Below are 21,393 nucleotides of genomic sequence, written 5' to 3'. Positions count from 1 at the left end.
GTGTATCATGTCAGTGCATCAGAAGAGCTCCAGCTGCGCCAGGGGAGGCGCCATTCATACAAAAATATAATTCTCCATCTGTTACGCGTTACAGTTTTCAGGATATGCAAAACACATATTGCAATTAATAATTAATTGATTAATAAGTTATACTTAAGCAATTTTGCTAAATAAACGTGCATTCTTTTATACTAACCGATATGTTTTTAGATGCGTGGTCTTCTGTGTGTCGTTTATTTGATGACTGCGATATATTCACATATTCAACACCCATTTTATTAATCAAAAGTGTTGATGCTTAAAGTTGTGCAGTTTTGTAAACTCAACACAATATTACAAAAAAAAATTTAATTGCTGTAGAAATCTATTGCGCCATGCCTACGGAAGCCCGTTTCCGCCAGGGTTGGGAATTATTTTTAGATTTATAAGTCATTATTATGACTTAGTAAACCATCTCAAAATAATGAGAAGTTTCGAAATTTACACTTAGTTTCTCATTATTATGAGATAGTATACTTGATATACATAATAATGACCTATAAATCTAAAAAAAATCCCAATCCTGGCGGAAACGGGCTTCCACATTATACAGTGCGGAACTGCTTAAATAAATAAATGCGAATTCTGTATTTTCAACAAACATAATCGTGAACTGCTGCGCTTTGTAGTAAACTGCATGGTAAAAAATCCTACAACTACACTTTAAAAAGATGTATTTAAGAAACACAAGTTCCCAAAATAATTAAAGCAAGTTCCACTTTGAGTAGCAATTCAGCACTAGTAAAGCTTTATAATAGTGAGTTGATATGACAGCCAATTTTGAACAGCAGTGGGCCTATTTTATTGTGTGGCTGACTCTGAGATTTTAGTGTAAAAGCAGACCCTCCACAAAACACCACACAAAAAAGCAAATTTAGCAGTTTTAACCAACTCTCGTAAAAATATCCAGGCGCAGACAACCGCTGTTTATTAGATTGAGTTGAACATTGCGTTTTAACTCCACAAGGTGGAGCCATTGTGACATAATAGCTATGATCTGTCAACCTGGAGCGAACCAAGAGGTTCTTGTGATATTATGTCAATTTCAATACTTAAAATCGAGAACAGTAAGTCAAATCAGACATGAAAATATACTAAAACACCAAAAAATTGATGAACGAACAATGATTGGGTGGGGCCCTTCAAATGCTGTGTACAACAAAGGTTGATATTCACTTCACAAGCTGGACTATGAGTCTACAAAATCTTACATTAAAGGGTACAGGGATCCTGATAGATTTACTCGGTTCATGGTTCAAACCCCCTGGCCATAATCTATCATGTCATGTATAAAAACAAATCACCTGTTGCATTGTCCTGCAAAATATAAACCTGTCAGCTACCTAAAGAGCATCATTCATCATAGCTGCAGTCTGTCATCAGATATTTTACACCCCTTTAGTGAGTGATTTTATACTGGGCTATAAAAACAGTCTATTTCATGTTGGTTCCTCCTCTAAAAACGCACAGCCAATGGAAAAGTCACATGGTCTTGGACGTCAATTATAGCTTCTAAAAATGAGCATCATGGTCAGAGGAGACGTTCACACACACTGTTGTCAGAAGGCAATAGACTGAGCAGAACTATCCCTCATGCTTTAGTACAGTCACTGACTGAAAGCGCGTGCGCGCGACTCCCTGACGTCTCCCGTACGCTTAGTCCTTTACGAACATACAGGTAAGCAACTTTTAACTTTTAAACTAGCAATTTGTAGCTGTGTTTGTATGTATTTGTGTAGATTGTGCTCTTTAAACAGTATCGTTTATTGAATCGCTCTTGGCGTTGCGCAAATGTCAAGTCTCGAGACAGGTTGTTTCGGTTTAAGTTACATCACCAACACTAAAACGCTCCAGTTTTATAATATTCTTATTGTAAAATGTATTTTACGATAATATGTTATAAATGAGTGCCCTAAACAACGTTTTCAGGATAATGAAGCTGGATTTAGGGACGTTTCGTTGAGTTATTTGACAGATGTGTTGTTAAAATATGTAAAGCAGTTTATTCGGTCGAGTTTAATAAAACTTTGCTTTTCGCATGTTGAATTTTATAATGGAAAGATCATGTAAAAGGCAACTTGAATCCTACCCTACAATCTTCAATTATGTTATGGTAATGTTGTATAATGAGGTCTTATTCATTAACGTTAATGCATTATGTAACATTAAATGACAATATGCAACGTATTTCAAAGCATTTTCTGATCTTTTTATGTGAATACAATTCAAGTTGATCTTTTGTTACTGTTAGGTCATGAAAAACCTAATGTAAGCAGATTTAATCTTTTGATTCAAAATGTATTAGCCTATAGTGAATGTTGAAATTACTGTAGCATAGGATGAATACATTCTTTTATTCGTTGTAGCTACATGTGAGTTTACATTAACCCAACTACATGCCGAAACCAGCGAGCTCTGTTATTCTTTCTGAGATCAGTGATTAACTGCCTTAATCTGATACATATTTCCAGTTTCTATTTGACATTTTAATGTATAGTAATAAAAGGTCTAATTAAAGCATTATAGTTGATACACAGATCAAAGAAGCGGAAATATTTGGTATATTTGGAACAGGCTTTTTCTATACAGAAGTGCAGTTACTAGAAGAGGAAGCTGGTACTTCTTTTCTATTATCTGTTTGTTTGTTTGTTTGACCCGTATTTAAATGACATTGTTAATCATCGTTTTGTATTCGACAATGTTGTTATTAAGGGTGCAGATATGTTATCACTACTTCACTTCTGGGATACAAAAACATGGATAAAGAGAAAGGTTGCATGTTTTAAAACAAATATCATTGCATTCATTATGACATTACATGCTGCAAGTTGAGCGAGATGAATGACCAGTTGTTCTCAGTGTGAGAAAGATAAAAGTTCCTTTAATGTTTCTTTAAGGAATTAGAGGCTTGTTCTTTAACCTGCACTTGAACTTGTGAGAAGTATAGTATGGGAGGACTGTGGTCTTGTCCCTCGGTGACGTGGGTCTTGGTGTGTTACTCCCACGGAAGGCAGAAACATTCGACACCTCTTAATTTTCATACATTTCATACATTACATTCATCTTTGTTGTAATCTCACAGACAATTATTGGAATATTATCCTGAAGGTGGAAATACAGCTTTATATGACACTTTTTCACCTTTTGGACTTTAAACGCAGCATTGTTTACACTGATTTTGAACTTTGCTTTTTTGGAACATGGTGATGTTCCAACCCCATAGAGTAAAACGCGTTATAAAGTGGTCAGCCACAACAAGGGAACTGCAATATATTATAACATAACTTTAGTTAAAAGTATTTATAATAAGATATAATGCGTGACATTATTTATTGTTAACAATATATACTTTTACAGTTAACAATATATATAAGCTTGCAGTAAAAGGTTGCAGGTTGCTTTATACTGCTTAAGATGTGATTCACCATTAGAGTGATATCTTCTTGTGAGGATGAGCAATAGTTCCTGTCTTCATCTCTTTCTTTCAAGCAGATGATTCACAGTTAGTTTTATTGCGTATTGAACAACAAGAAACTATTGAATCATCTCTGCAGCTGGTTTTTAGACACAATCCTAATTTGCCACCCGCATAAAAGTCAACACTGCGAAGCTTTGATAAACATTTATCACTTCATACAAAACAGCTTTCCGTGTGCTCGATTGGAATGTTCGGCTGCTCGGTGCCGTTGGCTGCTGGACACAGTAGCGTTGCAGCGCTCTGAGGATACAGTTTAGATCAGAGGCTGCTAAATGCAGTTTGCCAGTCTTGTGTTCTGCACGCTCGTACTCTTATACCCTCATTTGTCAAGGGTTACTCCATGTGTTACTGTTGTATGAAGAACTTTGCCTGAGCTCCTTGCCATGTTGATATAAGCACAGAGATTGTAATACAGAAATAAGAATGTCTTTTGGCAAGACATGAAAATTACTATGTTGGATGTAAATCTCAATATTGAGCATCTTTTGTAGTTGAACATTTGTTTTTAAATGCTGGCCAAAGACCTGCCTTTATTTGGTGTTCGCAGAAGTGTGGCAGTTGGTCAGTGTTGGGTTGAATTTTCTGCTGGTGTTGGCTGACATATTTGGGTCTCAAATCTGAAGTTTCCATTTGCTCTCCATTTAATCTCACTGATGTCTCGTAGAAATAATTGGGACATTAAAGAGATCTTATCTTTCTTATATGTACCACTCAACACCCCAGACTTTCAGAACAAAACAATTTAGTAATACATGTAAAAACTATGGTTGGGTTGCACCAACAAGGATTAGTCTTAAATCTAGATTAAATCAAAGTTTATTTTATGTTAATAATTCTGTTGCACCAAACTGTAAACCATGTTTATTAATAACAAGGTTTATATTTAAGATATCATTTTAATTTTACTGTAAATCCTGATATAATTTACTTCGGTTGCTCCATTATTTTAAACTCTAAATTGTGGTCCAGTCCCGAACAGTCGCACGACCGAGGACGACTCCCAGAAACGCAATCATCTACCGGGGCCGTTCACCTCGATGGCAGAGGTTCACCCGCCAGTGATTCCTGTACTGCGCAGTTCTCTCTTATGTCTGCTCCAGTTGCGAGCTGCAGGATAATGATGCGTCTGAACCGTCATATCTGTAGGCTGTCATATCCCTCAAGGCTTGTGAGATGTATTAACCACAATTATCCAGAGAGAATTTCACATGACAGTGCAACACTGTTATTGTAAATTATGCTACACCGGTAAAAACATCATGGCGGACACAATTAATCGTAAATGACGTTTAAATACAGGTTACAATTTAAATCCACAATTAGTTAATCTCTGTTTAAAATTAAGTGGCGCAACGCAATTTGAATTAAAATAAAACTAGGATCAACTAACCCTAGATTAGCTCTAAACTCTGTTTACTTTAATCCTTGTTGGTGGAACCCAACCTAAGTGTGGTTGAATTGAAGAAGCAGCCATGACAAACATGTCAAGTTTTTCAGCTCTTCTGACGTCAAGATCTTGTTTAATATTCAGTTGCAGAACCTCTCAATGTATGACTGAGTAACTAACTGGTAGCTCGCTCTCCGTTTGTAATTAGTGGTTTTCACCAGAGATAAATTTAATCGCAAGATTAGTGTTCAGAAACGGATACAGAGGAGCCTGAAGCCGGATTGTGCTAACCGTGGAGCCAGACGCACCAAATAATCCGTCATCCTTGAATCGAAGCAACTCAATGAGCTCATCATCAGTTAACACATCACACTCAACACAATATTTGGTCTCCATGACAACATGACCAATAGCATCTCAAGCTTTAGACTGTACGTAGCTGTGTTTTTCTTTTCTTTTGTGCATGAGACCTGGGAACTTTTCATTTCCCCTTTAAAGGCACTTTTCCATTAGTTCATTGCTTCCCGTGCATGAAGTTTGTAAAGGTGATAGGTGATATGTGCCCGTCTATTCAGATTTAAAAACATATGTGTGCAATGGTTTAAAAAGATGGAAATCAGAATTTCTTTGTTAACTTGTCTACTTTATTGGGCATCTTAGAAATTCATGATTCAACTTTATTGTCATTACACATATACAAGTACAGAACAGTGTAACGAAATGTAGTTTAGGTCTAACCAGAAGTGCAATTAGCAGGTGCAGGATATACAGTGTTAATAAATACAGAATGCAATATTAGGGAAATACTATACAAATGTTCTATAACAATATGAAAGTCGGTATGTACTATGGACAATATATACAGAAGGATATATACTGTGAACATTAATGTACAGGTGGATATGAACAGATAACAATTTCGACTATAAAATAGTGCAAGTGACTTAAGTGTGCATTAATTACAGACATTAGCTATTAAAGTTACAGTGCAGAAGATGAGTTAATGAAGTTATTAAGGTTACTGTGCAGTAGATGAGTTAATGCAGTTATTAAGGTTACAGTGCAGTAGATGAGTTAATGCAGTTATTGAAGTTATGGTGCAATAGATGAGTAGATGCCATTAATAGAGTTACAGTGCAGTAGATGAGTTCGTGCAGTTATTGATGTTACAAAAATACACGAGAATCCTTGATTCCACGGTTGTAATTCGACAGGCTATGACTACACATTCAAAGCGTTAAAGAGACGCATTTCACAGCCCTCGCTCTATCTTCCTCTCAGAATGCGTTGGCCGAGAATCGAACCCGGGTCAACTGCTTGGAAGGCAGCTATGCTCACCACTATTCCACCAACGCACACATCTATTGCTACAACGAAAAAAACATTAACGCTGTCAAATGAACGTTGTCTTCTGTCTAGAATCAGTGTTGTGTAGTTATGGGTTACAGGTCATCCGCATATCCATGTGCTTTTTGTTTTCTTCTGGAATATGAGACCTGTCTATTCTGAGCCTGTCCGTTCCGATATCAATTCTTCTGCACCACTATTTCTGCACTGCTGTAATGCAAGTTAATCCTCAGTGGCCATAACTGAGGGACAAATGTCTATAGCAACTCTCATTTTAATGTCCTGTCCTGAAAGTGGACATGCATTTGGTTCATACATTTATTAGATGCTACCCCACAAGCTATGTAGCTTCCATTATTAAAACATCATCCTAATGACCTCTTAGGTCACCGTGATGTCATTCTGAAATGTCATGAATATAATAACTGTAATGGTTAATAATTATAATATAGATGAACGTCTTGAAAAGTATGTCTATGCAGTAAACTTCCAGTCATTTTTGTTAAACTGTTCACTAAAATTTAACAGGTACCTCCATGAAAGAACCAGACTCATTAAAACGTTTATCACTTGTATAATCATCCCTGCAAATAGTTATTCTCCAGAGTGCTCCGCAAAACTTACACGAGTGTCCTAAGATAAATATCCCTCCTGTACAGGGTCAAACAGTCACTAGATGTGTCTGCAGCTGCACCGTCTCCCACTTTCACTTCTGTGTGAATTAATGATTTTCTCTTCACGAGACCAATGCCCTTCACTGAGGCCACTTAGATAACACATTGTTTGTACTTCTGTCCAAGACAGCTTCCTTTTGTTTTGGCAGTTGTTCATGAACCACATATCTGAGTGTATGAGACGCTGAATGTGTTCTAGCCGCGGCGGGGAAAGGTTAGGCCCGTGAGGGATTCTGGGAAACATTGTTTTCTGAGATTGCCGTCCAGCTATCAGGCATAATGACTACTTTTTTAGAATGGGGTTCCTTCCTGGTTTTCTTTGTCTGAGATGGTAATTAACGCTTCCAGCTTTCGCTGTGTTTTCTCTCCGACATCGGCTTCCTTTGTTTGGTCTGATAGCTGGAAGTTCTCTGCAGCAACAACAGCACGTTGCACGCTCCGTGCGTGGGATCTGTTTTTCTTGCGGCCAGACTGTGTTGATTTGGACTGTGTCCTCTAAGAACACATTAAAGGATCACATGCGAATGAAGGGGTGTGGACTTGAGTTTGAATTCAGCATACTGGGTTGATGGATTTACCATAGTTACCATAGTGTTTTGGTTTAGTTAAACCATAATAACCCTATCGACCATGATATTTGTATATAATCAGCGCTAATACAAATAGCAGCCAAAAACAATAGTGACCGCACTTAAATAATAATAAAACCGTGTGTCATTTTATCAGTATTATTCCATTATGAGTTATTTTCAGAAAGGCACATTTTAACAGATGAGAAATGATAAACCCCCCATTTTCCAGAAATAAATCACACCAGAGCTAGTTATTTCATCCATCTCCAGCCATTTACAGTATATGAGAAATAGGAATCAGATGGTATCTAAATGTACTGTGTTGGTTTGCCATCTGAGTCTAATGTAGTCTTCTTGACTATAGGCAGTGCTGTGTAGGATATTTGACATCCCTGGAAATCCCATCATGCTTTAAAAGTCACAGTGTTATTTTTATAACAGTACTGTCACAGTAATTCCCTGTAATTTATTTTTGCTGTGTGTGCAAGTGTGCACCGATTTTACTGGTGTTTTGTGGGTTCGACCCGTCTGCCCGCAGTGGCTCTTTCCATTCTGTCAGATGGTGAAGTCATGGTATGTAAGTCAGCAAAATGCAAAGAGTAAATGAAGTGGACAGTGCGCTGCCTCTCACTGCCCACGAGGAATGGTTCTGCGGACGGATCTAATAGCTGCTCTCCTCCATCTGTGACACTTAACGTGTCTCTTAGTTATAGTTATTGACACATTTTAATTTTAGCCTTTCAAGCAGACGTGCTTAAAGAACGCAAAGAGTTGTTTTGGGTTTAGATACAATAATTACTGTTATGGTGCAATAGTTGTGATGGTTCAACACAAGCACTTCTCTAAAAAAATAATTCAGATGAAAGTTTTTGTCCTTTTTGGGAATGCCATACTGTTCTTATTCTTTCTGCAGCATGTCCAATGTATGCAAATCATTTGCATGCATACAGATGACCTAGTACATTTTCCTGAACTTGCAGCAAACATCAAAAACAATAGTTGCAATGTTTACATTGCATGATGTTTATTCTTTCACAAACTGTGAATAGGCAGTGTGCAGTATAGTATTATATTCTAAACAGCTTCACTAAAATGGTCAGAAGGAAAGCATTGCGTCAATTGATATGCCTATAATCTGATGGCTTTGAAGAAACATTTATCAACTTAGATTCCTTTCATGGTTGCTTAAAAGGAAATGGAAGGATTTACAGAGTTTTTGTGCCAGTTTTGTTCAGTAGGCGTCCGGTGAGGTGTATGTGCAGAGCCGGTCTCACCGTTCATGTAAATAAGGGGTTTGGTGTAATGCAGAAGTATGTCAGGCGCCGGGCCGATGGAATGCAGTGCATGTGAATGTGTTGGCTGCTCTGACTCCAGAGGGAGTTCATCTAACACCCACATGACAAGAGCTGACACATCTCCTCTCTTAGGACACCACCAGCAAAACACTTCTCGAAAAACACCAGCAGCACTGGCCTGCATCCTAAATGTCTTCCCTCACTGTTCAAGTTCAACAGTTTTTTAGACCGAATTAATGATATGCACTAGGTCTGCGCTACTGTGTGTGGTGGAATGATCATAATCTTGCAGAATTGCCTCAATAACTAATTTTATTATTTCAAATAGTTATGTACAGTATAAAGTTTTAGGTGGATGCAGATGGCAGAGAGATTGTTCCGCCAAAGTGAATGCCTGTGTGTGTGCACCTGCTTTGACGTGTGCAAAATGATCAACGATCAGAAAGAATGTGAAACATGTATGTTGGTTTGGATATACAATATTACGTTTTTGAATATATTTTAATATAGTTCAACTTGACCTCATGAAGTGAAAGCATTTTTGTTTTTGAGCATGGGGGCGTATTACAGAAACTTGAAAATCTTATTCTATCTGTTTGGTAACCATGGAAATTTCAGATAGGACCTCATTTAGGACAAAAGATATTGAAGAACAACACTTCCTAAGTGCATAATCTTATTTTAACTACATGTAGGAAAGGGATATTAAAGAAGCGTCTTAATTTGACAAATAAACGGTCTTTAGGGTGACCCCACAGCTGTCCTAACTTCACAATTATTTGAAAACTAACAGTTAAACGCACACAATTGCTCTGACAACAATGGCATTACATTGATTAATAATCGAAAATGAAGAACGGAGAAGTTTCTATTTTAAATTAAAATCAAAAAAGCTTGACGGTTTTGTTTTTCCATTTTGTTTCCCATATCAGCAGCTCGCACAGTGTTGGTTGCTCAGTAACAGACCCGAAAGTGGATTGCCGAGCTGGATTGTACAATTTAAGATTCTTAACTAGAGACAAGCTACGATTTTGTAAGATAGGATAGGAATCCCTAATCAAGTTAAGATTTGCTTCTGTAATACAGATATGTGGAAAATCCTAATTTAACGTAAAGTTTATCCTTAAATAAAGACCTAAGATAAGAAAATATCTGTAATACGCCCCCTGGACCTCAAACAGTCTTAAATTGCACTTCTAGCAATAAACAATAATACATTGTATGGGTTGAATGATTTTTTTTTTCTTTTATGCCAAAAATCATTAGGATATTAAGAAAAGATTGTGTTCCATGAAGATGTTTTGAAGATATTTTTCCTATCAAAACTTAATTTTGTGAGTGGATGCTACAAATCGCAAACAAAAATGGCTGGAACCACCCACTCAAGATTGGTATCTGGGTGTGTCTCAGTCAGCTCCCTTGTTAAGTTGTTAGGGCACTGATCAGTGAGTCGGCCATTTTAAGGACTGTTTCATCGCACAATCCTTACAGGGCACTCTGATGTTTTTACCCTAAAAATTCCCAAAGTGCAACGCAAAAATCAGGGATCGTTGATGTTGACATTAACTTTTACTTGACAACATATTGAATTAGTGTTGTATAAGGCCTACTTTCCAAATCTGCTTAAGATTCCCTTTTGAACATTTTAAATATTATAAATATTGAAACACTGTGAATGTTATGAAATATTTTCAGACCAGATGATTTACACGATAACAACAAAAGCTTCTATGATAAAAACGCGAGCTTCTATGTGATGTTAGATTCATTTTATGAAAGTGTGTTTATACTGTTTGATGTCTCTTTAAAGCATGTTTGTTATTTTGAGGAATTGAAGGTGCTTTGAAATCTTATAGGGAAGTTCACTGACAACACACCAACTGCACTTGTTGCCAGGGTAGCGGTGTCCCCAAATGCCTGAAAAAATCCATCCTTGCCCTGTTTCACGGTCCAACATGGCTGAAAGCCGCATGACAAACAGTTTTTATTGCTTTTCTATTCGTGCATGATTTCTAAATATGCATGACTGGCAGCGTTGTTAAATCAGCTGCTATCTCTGGTAAAGAGCGAACACGCTGTAGAGGACTGAATGCATTTGACATAAAAACTGTTCATGCTTCATCTTTTATGACTTTGATTTTATTTTCTGTTTTAATGTGTTGTATATGTAGATGGACCTTTTAATGGATTTTATCACAAACATATGAAGGAACAGATTTGTGCCCTACTGCCTTAAGCAACAGTATTATACAATACGTCAGCCTATAAAATAGTCTTGTTTATTTTCAGCTCTATAAACTTAGTATTGTTTAGCTGAGATTTATTTGATGCCTGTTTCCCATTTTGTAAAGACATTAGATCATTGCATTCAACACATGACATCACATCATAATTAGCGGTGCTTGCTAAAGGCAACATAACTTTTCCTATTGCTCATAGTTAGCAATACAGATTTGGACAAGCCTCAAAGCCTTGGTATAAACTTTGGCAATTAATTTATCCTGCATGTAATTTTTTGTGCGGAGATGAATAATGCTTCAAATTATGCGGCATATTATGGAGAGTTGCGCTATTGCTTTTCTAAGCAATGTTTTCCTGACAGACAATAATATAACCGTCCCGTTTACGTATATTGAAGGGTACCGAAGCTATTTGCACGCCGATACAATAAAAAACAGCCATTAAAAATAAACATCCTAAACCGAAATCTGGCACAGGTGGTCTTTATGGATTGTGCCAGTAAGCAACCACATAACAATATGTTACAAACACTGAGAGCACTTTGGCAGTGTGATGACGAATTTTACACCACCCACACTTTCCTCAGAAAGATCTGGCAGAAATCTCTTGTTGTCTTTTCAGATTTGGCATGAGTGAGGAGACCAGATTGTAGATGTAGCTGTTCAGCGTCGTGGAGAAAAGGAGCAAGCTCGGATTCGGCAAAGCAGCCACTGGACAGACGATGGGTGACACAGAAGATGAGAAGAACCAGGCAGGACGGCTCTTTGAGAACTTTGTCCAGGCCTCTGACTGTAAAAGCACCCTTCAGTCCTTTAATGTTTTATGCGGTTACCTGGAGCTCGACCCTCAGGAGCACAGCACCTTCTACAGCAGTCTTAAGAGCACATTGACATGCTGGAAAGCCAAAGCCCTTTGGAGCAAACTAGACAAGAGAGCCAGCCACAAAGAATACAAAAAAGGCAAAGCCTGTGAGGGCACCAAGGTAAGCTTATCATAATCTGTACAAAATTAGATCTATATAAAGTAAACATTTAAACAGATCCTGTATTATTCACTGAAATGTTTGTTTTGATTCTTGGGTTATGATTGCAGTGTGGTATGACATCATTATGTATGACGTTAGTGGCAGATGTTGTTGGTTAGACCAGTTCTCTGGGATTTTAGGGGCAACTTGGTTTAGTTCTGTTTCGCTATATGAGCTCAGACCTTCATGTTAAGTTTTGTTTGTATTATATTTATGTATAGAACAGAACAGTTGTAACATCCAAGTTTTGTTGCTGTTTTTGTGAATTGTTTTATGGATTTTATAAATACACACGTGCACAGGGCACAAATAGTAATAAAACACACATAACGGAATAGTTTACATAAAAGTTCTCTCATATGTATGATTTCTTCTCTTAAGTTAAAAACATAAAAATAATGTAATATTAAAATGCCTTCATGTTGTCTTCATATATGGGACCAAACATGTTGAAGGCTCAAAAAGCAGCTGCAGTACATCCACCATTAAAGTAATCCAAGTGACTCTGGATTACTTCAACTTTTTTGGAGCTTTAACATGTTGGGTATAAAATGAATAATTATTTTTATAAATTAACATTTTTGGGGTATACATTTGTTTGTTCAACTAAAGAAAACACAATGCATATACATCTGGACATGAGGGAGAGTAAATTATGAGAGAATTGTCATTGTCTGGTAAACGGTTTGTTTTGAAATTGTATTAATTGTCAAAAAAATGTTTTTACTAACAGCACAGATATCAACATTTGGTGGTTCAAATACCATGTGAGGTCCCTCTTCAAGTTTTTAAAGCGTTTGTTTTCTTTCTAGTGGATGATTTTCCATAGTCTAGTAAGTGCCATTTTCAGGATTGTCACATCCGTAACGGGAAATATTCCTCATAAATGGGCACATGAAAATGAAAATAAAAATTTACAAAACTATTTTATGTTCTATGAAGATGACTCACTTCTCCATTTTTGGGTATAAATGCTTCAGGTTTGTACATTTTAATTCACAGAAATCCTACAAAGTTTGTTGTCTCCCAAAACAGGTCCTTTTCTTTCGTCACATCATAACGCATGTTTTTTCCCCGGTTTTAAAATAGAATATTTGTTTATAGACTGACAACTTTCTTATGTTAAGACTCTATCAAGAAGGGTTTAGAAAAATACAAACATATGGTTCAGTATATTGGTAACAAATACATTCCCTGGGCTTTTAAATGTCACATCCGTAACGCAAAATGTCACATCCATAATGCGGGAATTGCCCAAATGCTGTTCATATAGAAGAATAGCACATTTTTCAAGCAAACATTCCACGTCTTTCTGAGGTTGAATGTGCCAGTGTAATACGGACCATCAGAGCCCTAAAGCTCATCATAACATAAGAGACGTGATCACTCAGCAGATGTGATTGTTTCAGACTCCTGCCGTGCATGTTCATTAGGAAAAGATCCCCATCACACATGCTCGCATACTTTGAAGTCCAAATGGAATCAGGCCCAGCTTGTTGTTCGCATGTGTTTGAAATGTTTCAAAGTGAGCAGACTTTAACAAGTTCACATCATACTGGCAATAAACGCCCTAATAACTTTCTTGATGTGAAGAAGTGTAATTATGCTGCTTTTTAGGATATCATTTACAACTTGATAGCTGTACGCAGCAGGACTTTACTTCATATGTTAATCAAACCCAGCGCCGTGTTCTTTATTGTTTCATGCAAACAGATCAGGTATGTCGAAACTATACAAAGGATCATTATGAGTATTAAACAGAGAATGTAGAAAGTTTCCACTTTAGGGTTTGGATTTCATTGCAGGTTCACCATCCCCTCGTATTAGAATGACTTTACATGCCATATCGATTTCTATTGACGCGACGATCCTAACACCTACAGTGCCACGCATTTCATGAAACTGTGTGATTTCTGCAATAATAACTTAGATATGTCTGGCTCCCTCAGGAATGTTTGGGCCCCGCATAAGGCCAATGTACACAGCCCCGAGTCAAAAGTGCCCATCCCTTTTTGTTCTAGGTATGGTTTCGAAAGAGTGACATGATATCATTCCCCGCCACAATATATGTCTGCCAGATTCACAGTCTGTACAGGATATGAGCTCATTCTTTCTTTATCAACCAAAGCACGCCAGTACCTGTTTTATTGATTTATGCTGCCTTTATTAGCATAGCTGGGAAAAAATATTGTACGATTTAAGTCCATGAGCCATTTTTTGTTTATTTATTTTTATAGTTGGCATTTCTTGACAAATAAAATGTATGATAGCTTAAAAAGTGTACCTTAAAAATTTGAAAGTGTTCATTTTAGTCAATGCAGTTTTATGGGCAGTGTTTAAAGAATGTTGACACAGAGAGTGTATTTAAATTCTTCAGGGTTTGTGGTTACACTACCGGATTTTGTGGGTAAATTCTTGGAGCGTTTCTTCAGTCTGAACAGTAAAGCTTATGACCCAGACTGCACTTACGATTTTACCAGAGTGCAAATGTTCCTGTTTCCTCATTAGCGAGGTGAAGTTCTTCTCTTTGTCTCTGTGGATTGCACATGTTCCTGTATATGATCTGGTAAAGAATGGCTTTGTCATTGGTTTGAGAGAAAATATAAACTGATAGATTCAAATGTATTGTAATGCACTTTGAAAAAAGCATCTCCAAAATGCTTGAATGTAGATATGGGCGGGCATACAGCTGTGGCTTTGTGATTCAGGACCGACGCAATTCAATTGTGTGGTGTAGCATAGCCATCATACGGTGGCATTATATTGTATGAATATTTTCCACTCCGGGACAACTCTATTGTCCTGGATAGGCCTCATCTATGAAATTATTTTATTCCCATGCAGGCATGAATACTTGTGAGTCCAGGCTGGCTCTCCTGGTGGTCTTTTTCAGTTCATTGAGTAGCTTTCAATAGGGGTTGAATCTTTGGTTCGGCAAACTGCTCAAGCACACCGTGATGACATTTTATGTTAGAGCCAGTGTGTGGGTTAAAGTCTGTGTTCCACTGGCATTTGTGGAAAGTGACGATTGGTCCGACACTGTGACTTTCAGCAGGAAGCCTGATGTGGTGGGTCATGCAGTCAATTCCTGTTCTGCAGACTTTTATATGAGATAAGACAGGCTGAACGAGCAGTGTAATGGGATTTTGCAGCTTCCACTGGGCTTTACTATGATGAATACTTTACTATGATGAAAATAAAACACACCTATAGGATATTGTATGATAATTTATGAAAAGTGATAGTTCCCCCAAAAATAAAAATTCTGTCGTCATTTTCTCACCCTCTTGTTCAATTTCTCTCTTCTGCAGACAACAGAAGATATTTTGAAGAATGTTGTTTATCGAACAGCGACGGCACCCATTAACTTGCATTGGTTTTGTGTCCATACAATAGAAGTAAATGGCTGTCATCGCTGTTCTGTTATGAGTATTCTTCAAAATATCTTCTGTTTTCTGCAGAAAGAAAGAAAGAATGTAAGACAGGTTTGAAATGACAAGAGGGCGAGCAAATCATGTCAGAATTTTCACTTGTGGGTGAACTATCATGACATTAAATGTAGTGTATTTATTTAGTTAATTTGTTTAGATTTTTTCATAAGAGATACATTTAAGAAACACACGTCTTCATTTGCTCAACATTGATTCTCATACACACTCATTTTAAAGATATTCAACATAATAAAATGTCCTTAATTAAATGAAAAAAATTTGCTTCACATGGCCAGCGATGGACAGGAAACAGCACAAGCTGACTCAACAAAAAGCTCACCTTTGCACTAATATACTTTGTAGTTTCAGGGTGGGGATGACCAGAGACAATATTGTTGTGTTCATATCTGCTCTGACTGACAAAGCGTTTAATTAGTCTGTGGGGACTGTAAATCTACTCCCCAGTGCTTACGTGCCTCTCTGGCTGTCTGAATAGAAAGGCTTTGTTCATTCTCTGTTGTTTTTAGCACAGGTAAAGTCAAACAGAAACAGTGCACCTGGTCTGTCAGTTTCTGCTGGTGGTGACTGGCTCATCCAGTGGAATGAAAGAGCAGTTCGGGGATGGGCCTGTCAAGACGTTGTAGCAGCCGTCTGCGGGTGCCAACCTCATACCTGAAGCACTGATGAATGGCTCCTTACATCTTAATGCATATAATATTCACTTGTTTAATCTCTGTATTTACCCAACCAACCATAAACTTTTCCTTTAGACCCTGTTACTCACGAACAAACACAAATGCTTGCTATAAGTATTTTCAACCCCGTTACTCGCGAATGAACACAAACACTATCCAATTGATATTTACAACTGTTTCTAACAAAAAGCACTATCCTATTGATATTGTCAACCCTGTTATGCTCTTAAAATTGCTGGGTTATTTTATACTTAGATCTAGGAACAAACCCAGCTGATGAGTTATAAAGTAACCTATATGCCGGCTAGTTTCAACCCCAAAATGCTATCATTTTCTGTCCTAATTTAACCCAACAACTGGGATTGTCCCTTTTTGGCCAACAGGGGGTTGAAAATAAGTGTACAAATGCAAACAATTCATAGAAATAAAATATAGATATTTCAATCCTGGTACTTACTGTATGAATAAACACACACATTATACCATTGATATTTTCAACCCTGTTGTGATTTTTCAACCCTGTTGAAAAAATCACACACACATTCTACTGATCGTTCAGTTTTTTATTTTGTTTTGATACACTGTACCTGTAAAGCTAAAGCATTATTGAAGCTCTATAGATTTTGGAAAAGAGCAAAAGAAAACATTGAACTAAATGAATATTTTTGTTACTGGCCGCTGAAGGTCTTTTTATGGTGACATCTGGACTTCTGGTACTTTAGGTCACACTGCCACAACAGCCACCAAAGACACAGTGAACTGCATAAACATGATAAGATTCTGAATCAGTTGCGGATAAAGCCTGGGTGTATCACAACATTTATCCCAACGCAACGCTGAAGTCACACATTGTGAGAGGAAGCGCTACATTCCCTCACTATTGCTTTCTCATTTCGAGGTCTCATTTTTAAGGTCCAACTGTGTGATCGTGGGACATCATGGGAGGAGTAGGAAATATAAGGATCAAAATGGAAAAGGTTACATGGCACCATCTGGACTGAAACTGAGCTTAGAGTCCAAGCGCTGACTTTATTAAATGACTGAAGAATACATTTGTATGGAGATTATCTCTCCACATAAAAGAGGTCTTTCATCACTAAACCAGAGGGAATGAAATCATCCCCGCGGCAGGCATTTCCAGACCTGACGTCTTCATGCATCCCTGATGTGTGAATCATGGCTTTTCAATCACAGGCTGTAATTATGGTTTAATGCTGAGGAAATCACAGACGCCTCCAGTAATGTTTGTATAAACATTTGCATTTGATCTTTAGTATTTTTTTATCATTTGTCTGCTTTAAAGACACTTCCTGAAAGAGTGTGCAAGAGCTGTATGCTCGCAGCGAGTATAACTGACTCATTGAATTTAAAAAAAGGATGTGAAGTACGAAAGGCAGTCAAGTATCATACTTTTACTGTTTTATTTGAGAAAACTGTCCTCATATAATTCTCGCTTTAACTTTCAGTGCTTGATAATTGGAGGGGGTCCATGTGGCTTGCGGACTGCGATCGAGTTGGCTCTCCTCGGGGCCAAAGTGGTGGTGATAGAGAAGAGAGACACATTTTCCAGGAACAATGTCCTGCATCTCTGGCCCTTCACAATACATGACCTCAGAGGTTTGGGTGCCAAGAAGTTCTATGGCAAGTTCTGCGCTGGAGCGATAGATCACATCAGTGAGTTTCAAAACTTGTGCACATACTATAAACTTATACTCATTACATTCTTTTAAATGCATCATTACTGTTTTAGCTCTTTTTTATTTGTAATTGTTCATCTTGCCCAGTTCCATTTTTGGAACTTGAAAGCTCCAGTCCCTATCCACTTTCAGTGTATGGACAAGAGATGATAATAGACTTTCCATATTTGGGTGAATTATCCTAACAGTGTTTTTGTAATTGAAAATGGAATCCCTTTTCTCCTCATTTCTCCCCACTCGCAACATTCGTGTTGTCAAAACTGTTCGTTTTAATGGTTGCTGTGATTTTGAAGGAGTGTTCGCGTGACTATAGGGCTGATGATTTTTCTTCTGCCGGGTTTTGGCAGGCATTCGGCAGCTCCAGCAAATGCTTCTGAAGATCGCTCTGGTTCTCGGTGTGGAGTTTCACGTTAATGTGGAGTTTGTCAAGCTGGTGGAACCGACAGAGGACCAGGAGAATGAGGGTGAGGCGGGTGACCCTAGTTCCACACTTTCAGTCATACTGTACACCAGCTGTCAAATGTTTTGACACAGCTACTGTATATAATATTAATGAAGTTGGTTAACATAAATGGAAGTATGTGAATTTTTTAATAGATTTAAAACAGATCTTAAATATTATAGATTCCTCAAAGACAGAACCCCTAGCTGCATCACAGTGTGTAGGCTGCGTCCTCCAGAGGTCCCATTTGTCGACGTCAAAAAGGTTGTCTTATCACAAAATTAACATTTATTCCTCATAAGAACCTTGAAACGTAATTGTTGGAAACTTGAAATGTCAAACAGGCCCAATGTTGTTTGGCTTTCTTCATAATATCTTCTTTTGTGTTCGCCACAAGAAAGAAAGTCATACAGGTTTGACTAACATTAGGGTGAGTGAAGGATTTTCATTTTAACCAGCATCGTGAGGTTTATGAAAATATTATATTCTTTTCATAAACCCTTCAAATCAAAAGGTCTTTACTGTAATATTATGAGAAACATTAAATGAAATTCAGTCAGGTGTGTCCAAACATTTGTTTGGTATTTATTTGCTGAGCATAGAAGCCTGTTCATACCCTGAGTGTTTTATTCAGTATGAGCTAGTATGGTGGTTTTGTTTAGAGCGTAATTTTCTCTTATTGAACCTTATATCCCCATCATCATTTGAAGGTTCTCAGGGCCGTTCTCACACTAACAGTAGGATGTTGTGATGGACTGACAAAGTGCTTCCTGTCTCACTACAATAGCTGTTTCTATGCCAACCAAATAACACCTGCAATTATTTTCCTGTATTTTAAATGCCTACGGAAAATCAAAAACGTGTCACTGAATATCATGCACAGCTTATAATTCTCATACACAGCGAGGTCTTTTCTTCACACAATTTCTAAGGATCAAAGAGATGAAGAAATGACTTGTAGATCATAATAATTACAAACAGATCTCACGGGTCCAGAGGCTTTGTGATGGAACGTGTTTCCAGATGTGGCCACTCTGGTCATCTTTGTAAGAATAACATAAGCTTCTCTCTTCCCCAGGGCCTCGGGTGATTGGACCATAAGCAATTCATTTCTCTCTTCTACAGCAATGACAGCAGGCTGATAAAAACAAAAGAGCTTTCTATATTAAGAGCCAGTGGCTGTGACCTTGTACCACGGCCTTGAGACGATATGCATGTGCTCAGGGTTTAGCGCAGTTGAGATCACGTAAAACTTTTATTCTTCGGACAGCTTGATTTTACATCGCCTTAAATGGATTAGTTCGGCTTTAAACCGTTGAAAGAGATGTTGGCTTTTATTAACAATAGTTGTATGAATTACTGTGAGGTTATAATTTTGGAATGCGTTGTTTGCTAAGCAAGATGATGTAATCCATACCGGCATGTGATTAAGTTTCACTTGATACATGTTGCTGTTCAGAAAAATAAATTGTTTCATGATTTTCATGGAAAGCTACATATAGTACAGTTCAACTCGTGGTTATGACTTCTCCATCTAGCCCCTGTCCTCCCAAGAGGAACAATTTATAGCTTGTGAGACTTAATGGACTTCCCAGTTATGTTTAATTTTGAATCAACTTTGTCTCATTTGCCTGTTGTAAAACTGTCTAGGAGAAATACAAATAGAAACAATTGAGGCTGTTGTTGATACACAAAGCTAAAAAAATAATGTGGAAGTGAAAATGTTTAAGTTCATTCAATAATACTTTTAATAGCAAATTGACTACAAAATGAGTCATTGTTATGGTTCCTTCTTAAGCTCTAGAGGAGACAAGAGCGATAAAACTGGGGTCTTTTATGAAGGATTAAGATGTCAAAAGTAGGAAATGTATAAAAACTTTCATCCCTGTCTAGGAGAGTTTGTGAATTGCGATTAAACAGTTGAATGGATGTGTTTGTTTCTGCAGGGCCGGGCTGGAGGGCAGAGATCCGGCCCGCCGATCACCCTGTGGCTGATTTTGACTTTGATGTGGTTGTGGGGGCTGATGGGAGACGCAATTCTTTAGAAGGTATGAACCCCCAAACTTTTGATGCTGAGGATGTTGAACCATATTTATGCTCCATCACAAATTTGAAATAAAAGCCTATGCTTGCTTTCACTGCTTGGGTGAAATAAAGTTGAAGTTTCAAGTGGCGTACTAAATCACATATATTATGTGCACTAAAATAAACATGCGTGCTGTTTGCACAGTAACCAAGAGGCTAAAATGATCCTCACTCTATGATTACAGAATGTAAAAATAGCAAGTCAGATGGTCGTTCACCTGCATCTAAAATTGGGTCACTCTCTGAAACTCTCTTCACATGATAAACATCGAAAACTAATGTTTTAATATTTATATAGAAGAAATGTAAGGAGTGATTGTCCATCCAAAATTTATGTCACATTTCTTATGTATTTTGGGTGGTTGTTGCTATGTTGCTATGCATTAGCTATGCCTTTAATTTTTAGCAAGTCACGTTAGTAAGTTTTTTGCCTATTTTACCCACTTATTATTAAATATACAATAATTTAGAAATGGATTTCCACACCGTTTCTCAACAAGACACGCTATATGAAGTACCATTCAATTCTATACCACAAACTGTGTAGGATGAGTTATATGACAAAGTTTAAGGATTATGGGCTTTTCCAAATCCCTGACTATAAGCAATATTAATAGTGATGTTGCTTTGGCAAGCACCGCTAATAAAACTTCTTCAGACATAATCCAGGTCGCTCACCCTATCTGTAAAAACAACTTCAGCAACAGAAAAATTGCCCTGTGTTCTTGGCTGCAGTCCCTGGAATAGATTGTTTCCTCCAAAAAAGCTATAAAGCCATAAAATCCTGTGCCGCTGTGTAAAGCGATACAGCATGATGTCACCAGCCGCCCACCGCTTACATATGAGATCAGCCAATCAGCACGTGTCTTGTTTGTGAACGCATGTTAGCATTTAAGCATGCCTTGGACTGTTTTCTAGGCTTGTCATCTTTCCAGTTTTCCCTAACAAGATACATTTTCCAAAAAAGGCCATTTGTGGGCCTTTCC

At 37.6% G+C, this 21,393-nt stretch overlaps 1 protein-coding gene and 1 non-coding gene across 14 annotated transcripts in view; one reads left to right on the top strand and one right to left on the bottom strand.

The window, feature by feature from the left end:
• Positions 1-1,581: 1,581 nt before the first annotated feature.
• The window catches only part of mical2a (microtubule associated monooxygenase, calponin and LIM domain containing 2a), a 38,006-nt gene continuing 18,194 nt past the window's right edge, over positions 1,582-21,393 (top strand). For all 13 annotated transcript variants that reach the window (XM_056744780.1, XM_056744779.1, XM_056744775.1 and 10 more), the window contains exons 1-5: positions 1,582-1,717; positions 11,655-12,015; positions 17,650-17,857; positions 18,228-18,344; positions 20,269-20,370. In XM_056744780.1, the coding sequence (XP_056600758.1) occupies positions 11,755-12,015; positions 17,650-17,857; positions 18,228-18,344; positions 20,269-20,370 (688 nt within the window). In that variant the 5' untranslated portion in view covers positions 1,582-1,717; positions 11,655-11,754. The remainder of the gene's footprint in view (positions 1,718-11,654; positions 12,016-17,649; positions 17,858-18,227; positions 18,345-20,268; positions 20,371-21,393) is intronic.
• Positions 6,188-6,259, bottom strand: trnag-ucc (transfer RNA glycine (anticodon UCC)). Its single transcript has one exon. It is a non-coding gene; the product is annotated as a tRNA-Gly (tRNA).

This window comes from Triplophysa dalaica, chromosome 1 (assembly GCF_015846415.1).
Source record: "Triplophysa dalaica isolate WHDGS20190420 chromosome 1, ASM1584641v1, whole genome shotgun sequence".
In the NCBI taxonomy this organism is placed as follows: Eukaryota; Metazoa; Chordata; class Actinopteri; order Cypriniformes; family Nemacheilidae; genus Triplophysa; species Triplophysa dalaica.
Note: the sequence above shows the minus strand (reverse complement) of the source record. Positions and strands in the feature narration are given on the sequence as shown.